The 15528-nt window shown below is 47.2% G+C and overlaps 1 protein-coding gene across 1 annotated transcript in view; it reads left to right on the forward strand.

The window, feature by feature from the left end:
* Positions 1-15160, forward strand: part of LOC135814089 (phosphatidylinositol 3,4,5-trisphosphate-dependent Rac exchanger 2 protein-like) — a 29021-nt gene extending 13861 nt beyond the window's left edge. The window contains exons 20-39 of the mRNA XM_065327152.1: positions 296-440; positions 701-868; positions 3018-3198; positions 3508-3632; positions 3934-4037; positions 4323-4389; positions 4654-4770; positions 5122-5230; positions 6826-7032; positions 7411-7575; positions 7856-7897; positions 8298-8515; positions 8754-8856; positions 11161-11307; positions 11518-11638; positions 11990-12056; positions 12253-12428; positions 12843-12945; positions 13240-13310; positions 14127-15160. Coding sequence (XP_065183224.1) covers positions 296-440; positions 701-868; positions 3018-3198; positions 3508-3632; positions 3934-4037; positions 4323-4389; positions 4654-4770; positions 5122-5230; positions 6826-7032; positions 7411-7575; positions 7856-7897; positions 8298-8515; positions 8754-8856; positions 11161-11307; positions 11518-11638; positions 11990-12056; positions 12253-12428; positions 12843-12945; positions 13240-13310; positions 14127-14319 — 2629 coding nt within the window. The 3' untranslated portion in view covers positions 14320-15160. The remainder of the gene's footprint in view (positions 1-295; positions 441-700; positions 869-3017; positions 3199-3507; positions 3633-3933; positions 4038-4322; positions 4390-4653; positions 4771-5121; positions 5231-6825; positions 7033-7410; positions 7576-7855; positions 7898-8297; positions 8516-8753; positions 8857-11160; positions 11308-11517; positions 11639-11989; positions 12057-12252; positions 12429-12842; positions 12946-13239; positions 13311-14126) is intronic.
* The last annotated feature ends 368 nt before the right edge of the window (positions 15161-15528 follow it).

Below are 15528 nucleotides of genomic sequence, written 5' to 3' on the forward strand. Positions count from 1 at the left end.
GTGTGCGCGTGTGAACAAGTGGTGGCCATCAAGTCTGGGTTCTGTGTTTGAACCGTATGGTTTGAGCAACATTCCATCAATTCGAACGTAGAACAATGTCTCCAGGCTGGAGGTATGTAGCCCACATTCTTCGCCACAACTCAGTGACTGCAAATATCCGTCGCTTTGTTATGGTAGTAATACTCTTGCTTTAAACTGCCTTAATTAAACCATGATCATTTTGCTACTCCTTCTATGAGGTATGTGTGTTGAGTGTGTGGCCTTGTGTTTCCTTGTACACGCTTGCCACTTGCAGGGGTCCTGAAGAGGTGCAGGTGGAGATGCAGGTACCGGACGTTGGCTACGATACCTACTACCAGTACGACACGCTGGGAGATGCTGAGGTCACCGTGCGCGAGACCGTGTCCAGCGGCAACTTTGCCTACAGTGTGCCAGCCAGGGTCAGTGACTGTGTGCATGCCTGCTGTTAGGCTACTGCAATAGTTACCAGTACAATGTAGTAATGTTAGTGCCTTGTTCATGGTATCAGCCGTGCACTGGCTTGTCTTCAGAGGAATGATTCAACAGACACAGCATCATGGTGTTCCAGCAGGTGTTATTACTGCAGCATGGCTCACCATGCACATGCACAGTTATGTGAGACTGGGTATTTCTGGTTCCATGAGAATATTCCTGTTTTTTTTCTTTTTCTTAACGTCAGCTTTTCGAATGCTTGTTGACGGAGGACAAGGATATCCTCTCCCACGTGGAAACCGTCAACCGTAGCCTGGAAGATGGCCAGCTCACAATACCCACGTCGCCGCAATTCGAAGGCAGTCTTTCATCGTTCTTGGAGAAGATGACGGCCCAGGTTGATATCTATCAGGCCGTGAGTTGCATGGCGTTGCTAGTCAGTGCACTGCACTGTGTACATCCTTAGGGGCCATCCGGCAATATCGATAATTTCGGACCGCCCCTTAGCTTACACTGACATTGATGACCTTATTGGTTTACTTGAAATGTTTTAGAAGTAGTGCTGGTGCATGCAAGCCTTGCTTAATAGTTATACAGTCGACCCTCTCTAATCCGGCACTTGTCTACCCAGCACCCTTTCTGGAAAAACGGATTTTTTCAGTTCATTTTGTTCGCTTTAATCCGGCACTTGAATTCCGCCTCCAGCAGCGATTTTCTGCAACAATCACTGAAACTGTACATAATTCGATTTTCTAATCCAGCAGTTGTACATCGCATGCGGTCAGGGAGCATTGTAACATACACAACACATGTAACATACACTTGGGAATATCCTATGCCAGTGCATAGGATATTCCCAAGTGAATATTGAAGACATGCACTCCACAAAGTACTTGGATTGACACAGAAAATCCCTACGTTTTGACGTACGACACAATCATGTATGTTAACGGGTGGGCCGGGTTGGAGGGCAGGATTTGATAAACCAGCACCCTTGTTTATCCAGCAGAAAATGCCGTTGCAAAAGGTGCCGGATTAGAGAGGGACGACTGTACCTGTATTACAATAGCAGCATGTCACTGTTTTCAATACAGTGTGTCCTCCGCCTTGTGCCATGCTGTCATTGTCATACATGTAGTGCTGGTGTACTGCTGTTGGCTAGATGTGATGGGTGTGGCGAAAGTGATTGTTTGACACCCACCGTAGCATAGGACTGCTTACTGATCTAAGTGTGTAGGGGTTTATGCACATGACATCATCGTATATGTTTTTCAGGGCATGATGTCATCACATACACAGTAAAGCCTGCCCAAACCGGACGCCCGTGGTGCAGCGGAAACTGTCCTGATATGACAGGGCTCCGCTTGATGCAGAGATGCAAGTTCGATCCACGGCACGTTGGTGCTTGAACATGTGTCCGGTCAATACAGGATTCCGCTTGGTACAGGGTCTGACAATTTGACAAACGCAGGTTTTACCGTACTCAGTATGGAGTGCATGATATCATCATATAATGCTTTAGGCCACACGTTTTTATTTCTATGTTTCTCGTCACCTGGAAATCTAAAAACGTATGCGAGAGGTGGACAAAAATAAAAAATGACCGAAAATAAAAAAAAGTTTATTAGACCTTTGTTCACACTAAAATCCACCAATACACCATGCAAAATAGCATCCATAGTTAGCAACTATTATGTAGTATGTGGTAGGAGCTAGCTTCTGTCACAATCTGTGCATGTGCAGCTGGATTGCGCACAAAAAATGGCGACCTCGCATCATGTGTCGCGCAGGCCAGGCCACATTATGTACATGTTCATGAGTGTGCTGGTCCCCACATGCACAGTCAATGCAGCAGAGTTTTTTCTTCTTTTTTTCTTCCAGACTCCTGAATTGTATGCGCGTGACGAGAAACATAGAAATAAAAACGTGTGGCCTTATATGGCATGCGTGATGTCATCGTATAATGCTTTGTATGGTGTGCACGATTAAGCGGGATTCACAGAAGCTTTTTTGCGATGCGACGCAATCTGCGATGGACGCGTGCGATGCGAACTCGCGAAATACCATTCACAGAAGAAGTCAGCAATGCGACAAAGTCTTGCTGATTTGGGTACGTCACCATGATATTCGCGCGGTTTGATACAACTTGTACAAATTTATAGGCAACTCTTGAACCTTTGTACAACTTTGCTGTAGAAAAGATCAAAATCGTACGCCAAATCGCTTGTCGCATCGCAAAAGTTGAGCCAAGCTCAATCAAAGATGGCCCAGTTGCGGCAGTTGCGTGGGGTGCGACGTGGCTGCGATTTGGGGTTTTCCCGGTTTCGCGTCTGTCGCATCGCGTGTCGCATCGCAAAAAAGCTTCTGTGAATCCCGCTAAGCACGATGTCATCATAATTATATCCTTTGTATGGAGTTACATATTGGAGTAGGAACTGGCTAACCAGTGCTTGCAATGCCACTCCGTACAAACCTTGTGTTAACGACGTAATCGCATAGCCCCTACTATTATATCATTCCTACCTCTCACTTGTTCTTGTCCTGTTTCTGGTGTCGCCCATCAGATGACCAAAGTCCTGTCAGCGCCCAGGTGTAGGCAGCATAAAGGTATCTTCGACAATCACCGGTGGGAGCTGCTCGCCGCTCCGCTCAACTGCAACATTCTGGAAATGGAAGTGTGCACGTCGGTTCCCGTGCAGACCAACGGCACTGCAACACCGAGCACCGTAACCAGGGACGACGAAGGTCAGTACAGATGCATAGCTGTATGCTGCTGAGATGTTCACTACTCATACAATGCCCCTGTTTTCCCCAGGCTGTGCAATATACTCCTTATCACTGTTTGTCGGCGTGGAAGCACATGTGTGACTTGTGTGTATTGCTGGCAGGTTCCGCACATGAAGTTTAACCATGTTGATGAACAGAGCGAGAGACTGGACCTGTCGACATTCAGCTGGAGGAGAATTCCCATGCATTGCCACTGTACCTTACTTGCTGTGTCGTTTCGTCGTCCCATGCGTTTATCATGTGCTTCTGCATTGCGTTTCTGTGTAGATGGTGGTCGTGATGACCTGCAGGAAGTTGGCCGTGTCTTCTACCATATCGTGACCGCCGGTGCGCCATCAGCAGTGGAAGTGTGTCGTATGGAAGATCCGGAGAAGGGTGCCGCTGGTCTGAAGGTCAGCAACACCGTACTTAGTGTGCATTCTTGCCGTCGCAGCCATGCCCGTGTTTGGTTGTTTGTGTTTTCGCTGGCTAAACATCTGTTTGAAGAGGATTGTTGTCACTCCTGATGATGGCCATGTGATTCGTTGTCTGTGCTGTACTTAGAGTGTTGGTGGTCGTAGATTAGTGATACTTATTGACTGTAGATGTGTGTGCAATATGGCATTTTATCATCATGCCATTGCCTCCACTCACTGTCATAGTAACGGGACTAAGCCACTTGTATCTGTCTTCCTGTTCCTGCTGTGATTGCAGTCGCTGATGGAGGCACTGGGACCAGCTAGCGACTACCGCAAGTGGTTCCATCAAGGACTGAAGATGATGGATGAGCTATTCGAATGCCAGCTGCAAGTGCGAAAGTAAGGGCACTCCACTGGCCATGAACACTGGTGTATGACGGCAGCCCCCAACCATTTTGCTTTCTATTCACAGAAATGTCCTGATCGATGAAGAAACTGGATGAATGAGCGCATGAGCATTGTGTAGGGTCGGCGGTCACGCGGAGCGAGCTGTGTTCGGCTTGTGCTTCGATTGCCTTGGTGTGGCCATTTCCTAAATGTGCTGCTACCACTCGGGCACATAATCATTGTTTGTGTGCTGAACATCTGTGTGTGTGTGTGCGTTTCTGTTCTGTTTCTGTACAGGGCGTTTGAAGGTCCCCCGGGCCTTGTTGCTCCTTCAATGTCGTTTTGCGATGATTTGAGTGACGAAGTGAGTCGTCGATTTAGAATTTCGATCGCTTTATAGTTTATATTCTGATTCTGTTAGGCCATGAACGTTTGTTGTTGTGTGTGTGTGTGTGTGTGTGTGTGTGTGTGTGTGTGTGTGTGTGTGTGTGTGTGTGTGTGTGTGTGTGTGTGTGTGTGTGTGTGTGGTCCACTGCTCAACTGACCTCTTGGTTCCCACAGTGTTGTCTGGCTGTGAACTTCAACAAGCCATGTTATGCTGTGTGTTATGCTGTGGGTCACTCTGCAGGAGGGCTTGATAAAGAAATGCGACTCGATGTCCAGCCTATGTTCGTCGGCCACCACTGATGAACAATCTGATGTCAACCAGGCGGCTATTGTTGCTATCGGCAGTTTCCTAAGCAAGGTATGGCAATGGCCCGCGGTGTGCGACTGCATGCGCAATGGCCTATTTGACTGGTAGAGCATGCCTACTTATAGCTGACAACCCGCTGTGTTTACCTAGTACAGCTTCTTGCTCACCAAATGCCTGTTTTCTGGTCTGTAGTGAGCTATCATAGCCTATGCGGTAGTGGCTAGAATTGAGCCCTGCTCACAGACGAGTCCGCTGAGTTGCAATTTTTCCAACAGCTTCCATGTCTATGGTCTATGTTCTGTAGTGCGGTAGTTGCCAATATACTCTGTGTGTTTACTTAGCGTGTGTTCAGAGGGAGAAACTCATGTGATTGACAACTGGGTTCTTTTTCTGCTGTCATAGGCGGATAAGTTCTGCGAAACTCTCCGGGAGAAATCAGTGAACGCTGCAGTGGCCGTCATTTACTCTCCCTCACAGCGTGAATCCACAAGTACTTTACTGAGTGGCAAGGGTAGGTTGCATCACTTCTTCTGCCACTGGTCCGTGACCAGTATCAATAATATTCAATATTGTATGTCCTCATGGTGCCATATGAAGTGTCATGTACTTGATGACTGCAACATACGGTTTGTGGGGAAGGCACCGATGTCTAGGTCACCATCAGTTGAGCAGGCCTGCACGTGCCTATGGGTTGCTGTGTGAGTGGGTGTGTGGAGAACGATTATGAAAAAAGCTTCCCCTGGGTTCCCCTTGTCTTATTGTATTTACTGTTTGGCCTGCTGACAGTCTGATGGTCCCCTTTTAAAAAGCATGACGCTGTGAGTAATAACTAACTAGCCGCCGTAGCGCCTTCCCAAGCTGTGCTCTAACATTATGATGTTTACAAGTATAGCAAAACCTGCGACTATCGACCACCTCTTGGGGCCAGAGAAAGCGGTCTTTAATGGCAGGTGGTCTTTAGTTAGAGGCTTGCACCGCGCAACCATAATGTGAGACCGTCCGTGCCTGGCGAAGTGGTCTGTAGTACCAGGCTGGTCGCTAGTCACGGTGGTCTTTAGTTACAGGTTTTACTGTACATAACGTCGAGAGTACATAAACCAGAGTGTGCAACTGTGCATATCAGATCTGAAACAGCGCAGTTCGTACACTATGGCACCCTGATGAGGTCAGCCAAGCTGCGACTTGCGTACAGCTCAAATTTTCATGTTTCACAGTCCGCTGAGTCGACTGGTTTTGGTCCGAAAAGGCTGCGATGCAGCGTTCGGCCCTTATTCCCAATCGAACATGCTTGAACAAGCGGTCACGTGCTCCTGCGTACACCAGTCACCTGGTCACCGTGCCTGCAGGGTACAACTTACAGCCTGTTTTGACCTTTTTGGGGTGCAGTCCTGTCACTCGAGTTGAACTCGAGTTGAACCTTGGTGTGAAAGCTGTCGCCTGCTGGCGCAGTGACCAGGTGACTTGGGCACGCAGGGGCACGTGACCGCTTGTTCAACCATGTTAGATTGGGAATAAAGGAAGAACGCTGCATCGCAGCTTTCTCAGGCCAAAACCAGTCGACTCGGCGTCCAAAAGACTACAACATATGGGCCAATCGCGGTCATCCGTGCTTTTATAAGAACGAAATGGCGCTTTTAGTGACATTTTGCATACAAATCCCCATCTAGTAGGGCGCAGTCACCCAGTTTTGGTGGAAGTGCGCGAGTTCGATTGGGATTAAAGTAGGAAGGGAGCGTCTCAGCTTCCTCGGACCACGACCATTCGACTCAGCACCCCGACGACTACAACTGGTGAAATTTTGATTTTAGCCTTAAGATTTTGGTGTTTTTGTGTGTGACATGTGACTGCGTACACTGTGTACATGCGCTGGCAAGTAAATTCACCGTGCTGTCCGTCTCAAAAAACGAAATCAGGACAAACTCAGTGACCTGCACCACTGTGACTGGTTGCCCAACTTTTCACCGTACCTGTGACTTACCATGCCGTCAGAAATGACGTACTGCACGAATTACGCTCCCACAGGAACCATCCCGAGTTGTACACTCTGGTTTATGTACTCTTGATAACGTGTTGCTTGGCTTGTTTTGTTGTTGTGTGTGTCTACAGTTGCCAGCTCGCGGCCTTCGCAGCTGAAAGACTCCACACCAAAGCGAGCCCTGTCGATCAGTAGTCAGACGCGGTCGCGCACCATCTCCGGACCCACGTCCATCATTACAAGCACGAAAATCTCGTCGCCAAGCGAGTCTCCACGGGAAAGGCGGAACACCATCCGGTCGCAGCGTGGAGGCTACTTGGAACTGGCCGAAGCGCAAAGTATGTGCATGCATGAAGAGCGACATTGAGATCCTTCTTATTGCCTCCATCATGCGATGTTGCCTGTATTAAAAGGGCTAATGTGGACATTACATAGTGCACTTTGTTTTCCCTTCTCTATACCTGTATACGGCTCTGCACCTAGTGTTGGTGTGCAGTGTGCGATGGATAAGATGTAGCCCATTGCGTTTCCCTGGACTAGCTGGAGACTATTGTATGGCCAGCGTTGATGGGGCTAGACGACCAAACAATCTTTACTCTCTTAGAGATACTGCGATCATAGTGATTGGTAGGGCACTCTCTCTAAGACTCTTGTAATTGCCAATACTTCAAAATACTAATGGCTTGTGTTCGCACTGTTTCCATTGATGTTGACAGCGTTGACAACCATCAACAAGCTTCAAGCAGGAAAGCAGAATGCTGGTCGAAAGCTCATCCAGCAGGTCACAGAGTTGAAGTCGATCAACTCCAAGTGTCCAACTGAAGAAGGCACTATGCCACTCATTGATGACATTCTCAGCGGCATCAAGAACATCAACGATGGTAAATTTGGAGCAATGGTAGCTTGGCTGTGTGGCGTACATACTTGTATCTTACCGCTGGGTATATTCCCTACCATGTGCCTGTTTTCGTCTTCACTTTCGAGCGAGAACAGGCAATACAACACTTTTAAAAATTAATGCAGTCGCGTAGGTGATCTGTTGGATAATGTGCATACTTTGAAGCGGTTTGGTCCACTTTACGTCTCAAGATGATTGATCTGTTTTGCCTGTGGCCTCTCTTGTCATCTTTTGCTTGGATGCGTTGCTTTTGTTTCTCACAGAGGTGTGCCGTTGTCTTCTCCACGCTATGATTATGGAAGAAGGTATGTTCTTGCACATGCTGAGCTGATTGACCATGGCACTGGTACTACTCCACCTCTCTGTAGGCATCATTTACTTTGTTATAGCCCCACACAGCAATTACATGCCCAGGAATAGTTCTCACTTCGCTTGTTCATTCGAGCCTTTTTCTCTCCGGTGCGTTTGGCCTGATTTCTGGGAAGAAAATACCGTGTACTGTCACTGTGCGCATCTACTCCACGATAGACTAGAAGGATACTGGTACTCAATCTCCAGATAGCTAGCTGTTTCCACCTTGTTAAGTCTCATCAGCTGAGCTCAGAGTCACTGGCCAAACTGATGGCAACCAGGTGTAGTGAGCATAGAGGAGAAGGATATGAAACTGATGATTTTTGATGCTGTCTGCCTTTTCGTGGTGTTCAGATCTTGGTGTTGTCCAGCGGCGAGACATAGTCTTCGCCCAGGCACTCAGCATCATGATGAGCGGCTTCAGTGCACGGTTACACGCAGCGCTGAACAGTGTGGTGAACCATGCCAATGAGTGGGCATCGCCCACACATCAGAACAGTGTGCAGTGGCTGCAGCAACTGCCCGTCTGCGGTCTACTGGTTCAGTTCGATGTTTGGGCTGAGGCTCACCTGGTAAGCTCTCTACTTGGTTGCTTACGCGTGCTTTCCTTTCTCCAACAGCAATCGTGTTTCTTTGCGTAACAGTCCGATCTCAATTTTGGAGTCCCGGTTCTTGTGTAATATTTTCTGGATCACAATGAAATTGTGTGTGTGTGTGTGTGTGTGTGTGTGTGTGTGTGTGTGTGTTGCGTGTTGCGTGTGTGTGTGTGTGTGTGTGTGTATGTGTGCTTGTATTTGTCCACTGCTGTAGGCGGACGAGATGGCTATGTTAGAAGATGCTGATGTTGCCATTGAAGATCTACGTCAGATTGACTTACGTATAAAATGCTGCCCACCAGAAAGAGAAGTAGAAGGTCAGTGTGTACACTGACATACCATTAAAGGGGAAGTCCGGTGAATATCAAGAGCCCATTGCCCAGAGCTTGCAACTGTGATTGTAGGCCAGTGTGGGGCATGCCGCCTTTGTTACGAAACTTGCCTGCATCATGCCACGCTCTGGATGCATGCACACATATCCACAATCGCTCATACAGGACCAGAAAACCTGTTTTTTGCTTGATTCATTCGACCACCGGCTTGATTCATTTCATATCTGAATATTTTAGGCGAACTTCAGTTCCGTCCGAAAACATCGTTGAACCAAAGAGAAAGTGTGGAGTTTGACTTTCTGCAGGGCATGGATGAAAAGCTGCTTGATATTATCAAGAGTCCATAACCCCCCAGAGTGTGCAACTCCAGGTTGGGGTCTGGCGCAACGAAATCCAAACATTGCGTCATCCGGTCCCCGGGCAAGCATGGGCGGATGGGGCCATGTGCATATCTGGTACATCCGGCGGGGGTTCCAAGTTGAAGCAAGCCACGGAAGTGTCACGTAAAACGTTTGCTCCACGGGCTATGCAGTGTCAGCAGAACGGCTTTGATTTCACAGTCACAGACTTTTTTATTTGAAGAGAGTTTCTCTGCTCGTTGTCTGAAAAGCTTGTATTGGGAGAGTTCGTGACTCCGGGATAGCAAGAATAGGCATGGATATAGATTTACAAGATTTGATGGAAATAGCTCTTGGCACACGGCATGAAGACCCGATCGATTTCGAAGTAGATGTGCTTCAACCTGCTCCTCAGTCCCATTTTGGTACAATTTCCAACACTCGACAACCGAGAGAAGAAAATGAGGAGCCCAGATCGAGCAAAAACTGACGAATATCGTCCACAGAGACACTGCACTCCGGCGACAATGGGGAGCGCTTTGCTTTAGGTTCAACAGTGGCCATTGTTCTTCTCTTATCGGAGAGACACTCAAAAGAGAAAACTGTTCGACAACTCTAAAATAATTCTTTGTGTACTTGAGCCTTTCAGTTTCAGGCGTGTTACGTGGCCGTGGATTCGTAAAGAAAGACCCCAAATTGGGCAAACGGGCGAAGTAGGTCCGGGCCAAACTTCCCATTTCGTCATAGCTACTCACTACATGACGTATGAAGTTTGGATTTCGTTGCGGCACTGATTTGTGCTGAGAAGGATCACGAGTTGCACACTCTGGGGGTTATGGACTCTTGATGTTATGAAGGCAGTGCATTGCACAGCTAACCCACAGCAAAGAGATCACAGTAGCATACTCTTTGGCAGTGACACATCGCGTTATATTATTTGCCCTGGCTGGGTATGTGGACATTTTGTGGGCAAACTCCCGTACAACGTGCTTTTTCTCCTGTCATGTTTACATATTTTACGTCACGCAACCCAATTCTTTCCTCACTTCCCGTGCACCCTAACCCAACATCTGTTGCCATTAGAACCATCCATAAATATTAAATAATAAATAATTAAATATAAGTAGAAAGGAAAAGGACATATGGAAACGAGTTAAGAGTAACTATCCACCACTGTAACTAGATACTATATACAGTCAGAAAGTGCAACAACTAGGCACGATACTGACAGAGTAGTGAGACATTCGACGTCCTGACACCTAGCTTCAACACATCTCCGTAGCGCTAACCGACAGCCTTCCAACTTGGAAGGTTCAAGGTTATGGAAAGACCAAAGAGGTCTGTAGCTTGTGCTCGTTTTCGTTGCACTTGCCTTCCCCTCTTTGGTCTTTCCATAACCTTGAACCTTCCAAGTTGGAAGGCTGTCGGTTAGCGCTACGGAGATGTGTTGAAGCTAGGTGTCAGGACGTCGAATGTCTCAGTACTCTGTCAGTTTTGTGCCTAGTTGTTGCACTTTCTGACTGTATATAGTATCTAGTTACAGTGGTGGATAGTTACTCTTAACTCGTTTCCATATGTCCTTTTCTTTTCTACTTTTATTATTGGCTCAATACCCGAGTTTCAAATAATTAAATATCGAATATTTTCATGCACAGATGTGTCTTTTATGTTTGTCATTGGTGCCGGTACCGACACAGTTTTGAATCAAGTACATACATCGTACATACATCTTATACGTGATGCATGCAACCAACAGTTTTCTTTCGTATGAAGTAGGGGTCAGCGCAGCTAAAAGCAACTTGCGGACCCTTGGCCAATGGCTTGACTTCTCGGGGTCCTACCAGTTTTGGGCTCCATGCATATAGTTCAACTCCGACTGTTGTCATTATTATTATCATGTTCGCTTTGAACAGAACCGAACGTTTGTCTTTTTCTGACTTTTCTTCTCCAGTGCGTCGTCATGGTGGTATAGCAATTAGTGGACGACGTGGTCACATCACTGTCGAGTACTTTTTGGATTCAGAGATGTACAACAAGCTGCCGTCCGCTTTCTATGCGTGTCCGCCTATTCATGTCAGGGCATGCTTGTTCACTTCGGGTAAGAACGTGTTGACTTGGCACCACGCGCTTTTGCACATGAACTCGGCGGGATCTGTTTCTCGGGACTCAGTACATTCTGGTGTGGTCTGGCGTTGACGTTTTGCACCGATTGTAGTTGGCTTGTCACCATCGCTGTTATTTATTTGCTGGTATGTACATACTCTGCGCCGCCTTTAATATGCTGTGTGTGTACTCTACACTGCTACAGCGATGAGTGACTTGGCCACGCTGACTGCCACTAACAAGCTAGCCGGTGACGGCCAGGCATTGCAGTGCTCGATCAACACTCGCTCAGTGCAGTACCTGAAAGACTACTGCACCAGCTACCGGTGAGTGACGGCAGCAGCAGCAGCAGCAGCAGTACCTGTGCCTTTTCTTAAGCCCACTACCGTATTTGCCTACAATACAAGTCACACCTTTCTACACTAAAAGTCAAGGGTAAAAAGCGGTGTGACTTACAATCGAGCCTGACTTACGACTGAAGTGAGTATATCAAATCAATATGGGTCAAACCTGAAAATGGGAGTGCGACTTATAATCGGGGAAGTACGGTATTCCTGTTTGTATTGCGTTTGTGAGACAGGGAGATGACGTGCGTGTGAGCACTCGGACAGACACCTCGGGCCAATGTTGAAATGCTTGTGCAGCTCTATAAGATGGTGATGCTCTCTTTCCTTCAGGACATTCCTCTTGGACACATCGCGGACGGAGATGAGTCGGGTTGAGAAGATGGTGGAAATTGACAAAGTAAGAACTCGGAGATGATTGATGTGCTGTGCATGTTTTCATGACGCGATTGTTTTTTACGGCACTAGTCTTGTGAGAGGTCAACTACTGACGTACTGATTTTTCGTGACTTGACGCGTGTGTGTGGTGTGTGTGTGTGTGTGTATGTGTGTGTGTGTGTGTGTGTATGTGTGTGTGTGTGTGTGTGTATCTACAGTCGCTCAGCAAGCTACAAGCCATTGACCAGGCTCTGGCTTGCCTAACGCGCACCGTGGCGCTCAACCAAGACAGAGACGAACGCTACGGGTCTTGTTCCATCATCCTCCAGGCCAACAACATCGTCAACCGTTGCGGTGGTCTAAGAGTGGCGTGCTCTGAGAAGGGCTGCAATCGGTGAGTACACGTACATGCTGCGTGATGCATCACTTTCAGCTTATGGGCCATCCGTAAATATAATATCTATTTAGAATCGAAAACTAGTCGTTATGGGGGGAGGTTTTGAGGGCCTGTTTGTTTCTCGAAAAATATCGATGCACATTTTGTATGTGTAACCAGTTAGTGCACTATTTGACCGTATAGCATCTGGTTTCATTGGTGGAGCGCTAATCCTAACTGCTGACATGTTGTCCTCCCTCTTACTCTTAGCCACGACTACTCACTGTAAATTGGAAGTGTGCCCAGTCTAAAGTTTAGCGGTTTGCAACAAATTTCCCACTTAGCAGGCACAAAGTTCAACGACCCTGCCATCACACACCTCTTACAGTATTTTGTTTGTTATTGTTGCTCATGTCCTGTTTACCTGTGCAGGGTTTCGCTGGCAACATCAGTTGAAATGGCGTCGGTGCTAATGCGAGCTCACCAGCTTCCACCTCGCTCCTTCATTCCTGCTATCAATGTTGTGCGAAGTCAGGTAAGGCTTAGAACTGTTAGAATTGTGCATCTCATACTGAGTGGACAACATTGTATACTCTAATGTTGACTTGACACCACCAGGTATGTGTGTGTGTGGGGGGGGGGTGCGTGCGTGTGTGCGTGTGTGTGTGTGTGTGTGAGAGAGAGAGAGAGAGAGAGAGAGAGAGAGAGAGAGAGAGAGAGAGAGAGAGAGAGAGAGAGTCTGGGTACCATTTTGTTAGCACTGCTACTGCTGTCGCATTGTCTTATCCACCCCTCTTCGTATCTACTTCTCTTACGTACTCCTCTGCAGGGCTCTGGCATTAGTAACTTGCACAAGAACAAGCAAGGTGACAAGTACGTCTTGCTCAATGTACCACCAAGGTAAGCCCCCGCCGCTGCTCTTACAGCATGTATAGTGTATACACATGTCACGTGATGCCTCTCTTACAGTATGCATAGTGCATACACATGTCACCTAACTCTGTATCCGTGCGTGATGCTTGTAAGTTGTTGCTGCTTCTCCTGTTGTGATTGGGCACATCGCAAGTGTTGTCTGTGTTGGACTAAACACTCTTGAACTTCTAAAGTAAAAGCAATCCTGAGAGTGTCGGTAGCTGTTGTATGTACTGTACAGTAGTGTCTATGCAGCCAGACATGTGCTCCATGGTCTCCGTGTGAAGTGTTCTATCTCACCCTTTCGCAATACATAGTATTACATACACAGATACTAGTAAGTGAATTTAAACTGTAAGACATGTAAATATAACGAGGAAGTAAATCTAACGTTTTAACGGTCGACATTTCTTTGTTATAGTAAGTTCTGTTGAGGCTGTAAGGCCTTGAATGTGTTATGTGCGGATATGCCTGAGGACTGAAAGATCGTTAGCGTATCTTCTCGTTAAACCCATGAATTTTGGACAAAACGTTAAATTTGCAATTCGTTGTAACAACATGTCTTACAGTAGCTCTGGTTGTGCTTGTACTTAGGTCACACTGGCACAGTGGGCTCTGCTCTGTGTAGTGCACTTGCAGTATTGTTGTGTGACTCTGCTCTACTCTGTGTGGTGCACTTGCAGTGCTGTTCTGTGACTCTACTCTCAGTCTCTGTATAGTGCAGTAGTGTAGTAGTACAGTGTAGTGTATTTTGCAGTATTGTGATGCAACTCTGTTCTACACTGTGTATGATATTCCCCACAGTCTGTATCGACCGCACAAGTCCTACTATCGCCTGAGTGGTTCTGTCGGCAATCCAATGGACGCGCCGAAGTTGAACAAAAAACCTCAGAAGTCCAGGAGCTTCTTTGCCAAGGCATCAATGCGTTTGGTTGGCAGGGACAGCTCCAAACGGAAAGGAGGCATCAATTCACTCGTCCTTCCAACGAAAAGTTAACACAACTGGCCCTCAAAGGTGTGATCTTTCCTTTAATAGCCGCTCATCCACCCAACCGGGAAGATGATGAGTTTTAGCCTCACCGCTTGCAATCCTGCTCTGGTGTCTGTTCCCCTTTGCTTTTGCTCTTTGGCACACTTGGTTCCTCTTTGCTTTTGCTTCTTGACACACTTTGTCAATGGGCTGTCAGCAGCACAGCACAGTTGCGCCCGCTGCTGCCGCTGCTACTACTACCGCTGAACCCAAATGCTGTTCCAACGTGGCAGCGTTACTCCACATGCTGCATATGCGCTATTTGTCTCTCCCATCTCCCTTATCAGATATTGTCCTGAGGAGGAGTTCTGGAATCAGTTTCCGCCATATTCTCGTGATCGATCATCTTGCTACTCTTATAATACTCATGACTAACTCTCTGTCTCTATCCTATCGTTATTTGTAAGCAGGACTATAGCCGGTGTGCACCAGGGCACACTTTGGGTGATTGTGAATGCAATGACTACATGCTTGGGTCTGTTCATACAGTGAGCGATTTCCGGCACTGTGCACCGATTGCTGCTGTCGTCTTTCCACACAAACTGATCAGCAACAGGCAGATCAGATCAACAGTCACACAGCCACAGATCTCTAGCACTGCCGTACTTTGCAAAATTCATAACTATTAATTTTATTTATCTCGATTTGTCCTTTTTCCAATTTATCGTTCAAAGCATCAGTGTTATGAGAACCTTATCATTGCTGTTCAAATATTGCATGAAGCCACGTTGTCTCTATTGCCCTGTCTTCTCGTCTGTTTGAGCCGTACTTTTTAGTGACAACAAAACACGAACATATCGACATTGCACGCCGATTGGAATGCTTTTGCTTGCACGCGCGTGTGTATGTACATGTGTGGGCATGTGCATGTGTGCATGCGTGCATGAGAGACAGAGAGAGACGGGGTGAGAGAGAGAGAGAGAGAGAGAGAGAGAGAGAGAGAGACGGGGTGAGAGAGAGAGAGAGAGAGAGAGAGAGAGAGAGAGAGAGAGAGAGAGAGAGAGAGAGAGAGAGAGAGAGAGAGAGCAGGGACACTGTGCCTGTGATCACTGTCGTCCAACTCCGACAAGTGGACCCATAAACAATCAGGGTCGCATTCATTTTAGGCTACTTTAATAGGCTGCATTCGATTGTAGAATCTGGATCCCGATCCCCGCCGACCAGATCACTTTGATC

The sequence above is a fragment of the Sycon ciliatum genome, chromosome 4, assembly GCF_964019385.1.
Source record: "Sycon ciliatum chromosome 4, ocSycCili1.1, whole genome shotgun sequence".
Taxonomy (NCBI): Eukaryota; Metazoa; Porifera; class Calcarea; order Leucosolenida; family Sycettidae; genus Sycon; species Sycon ciliatum.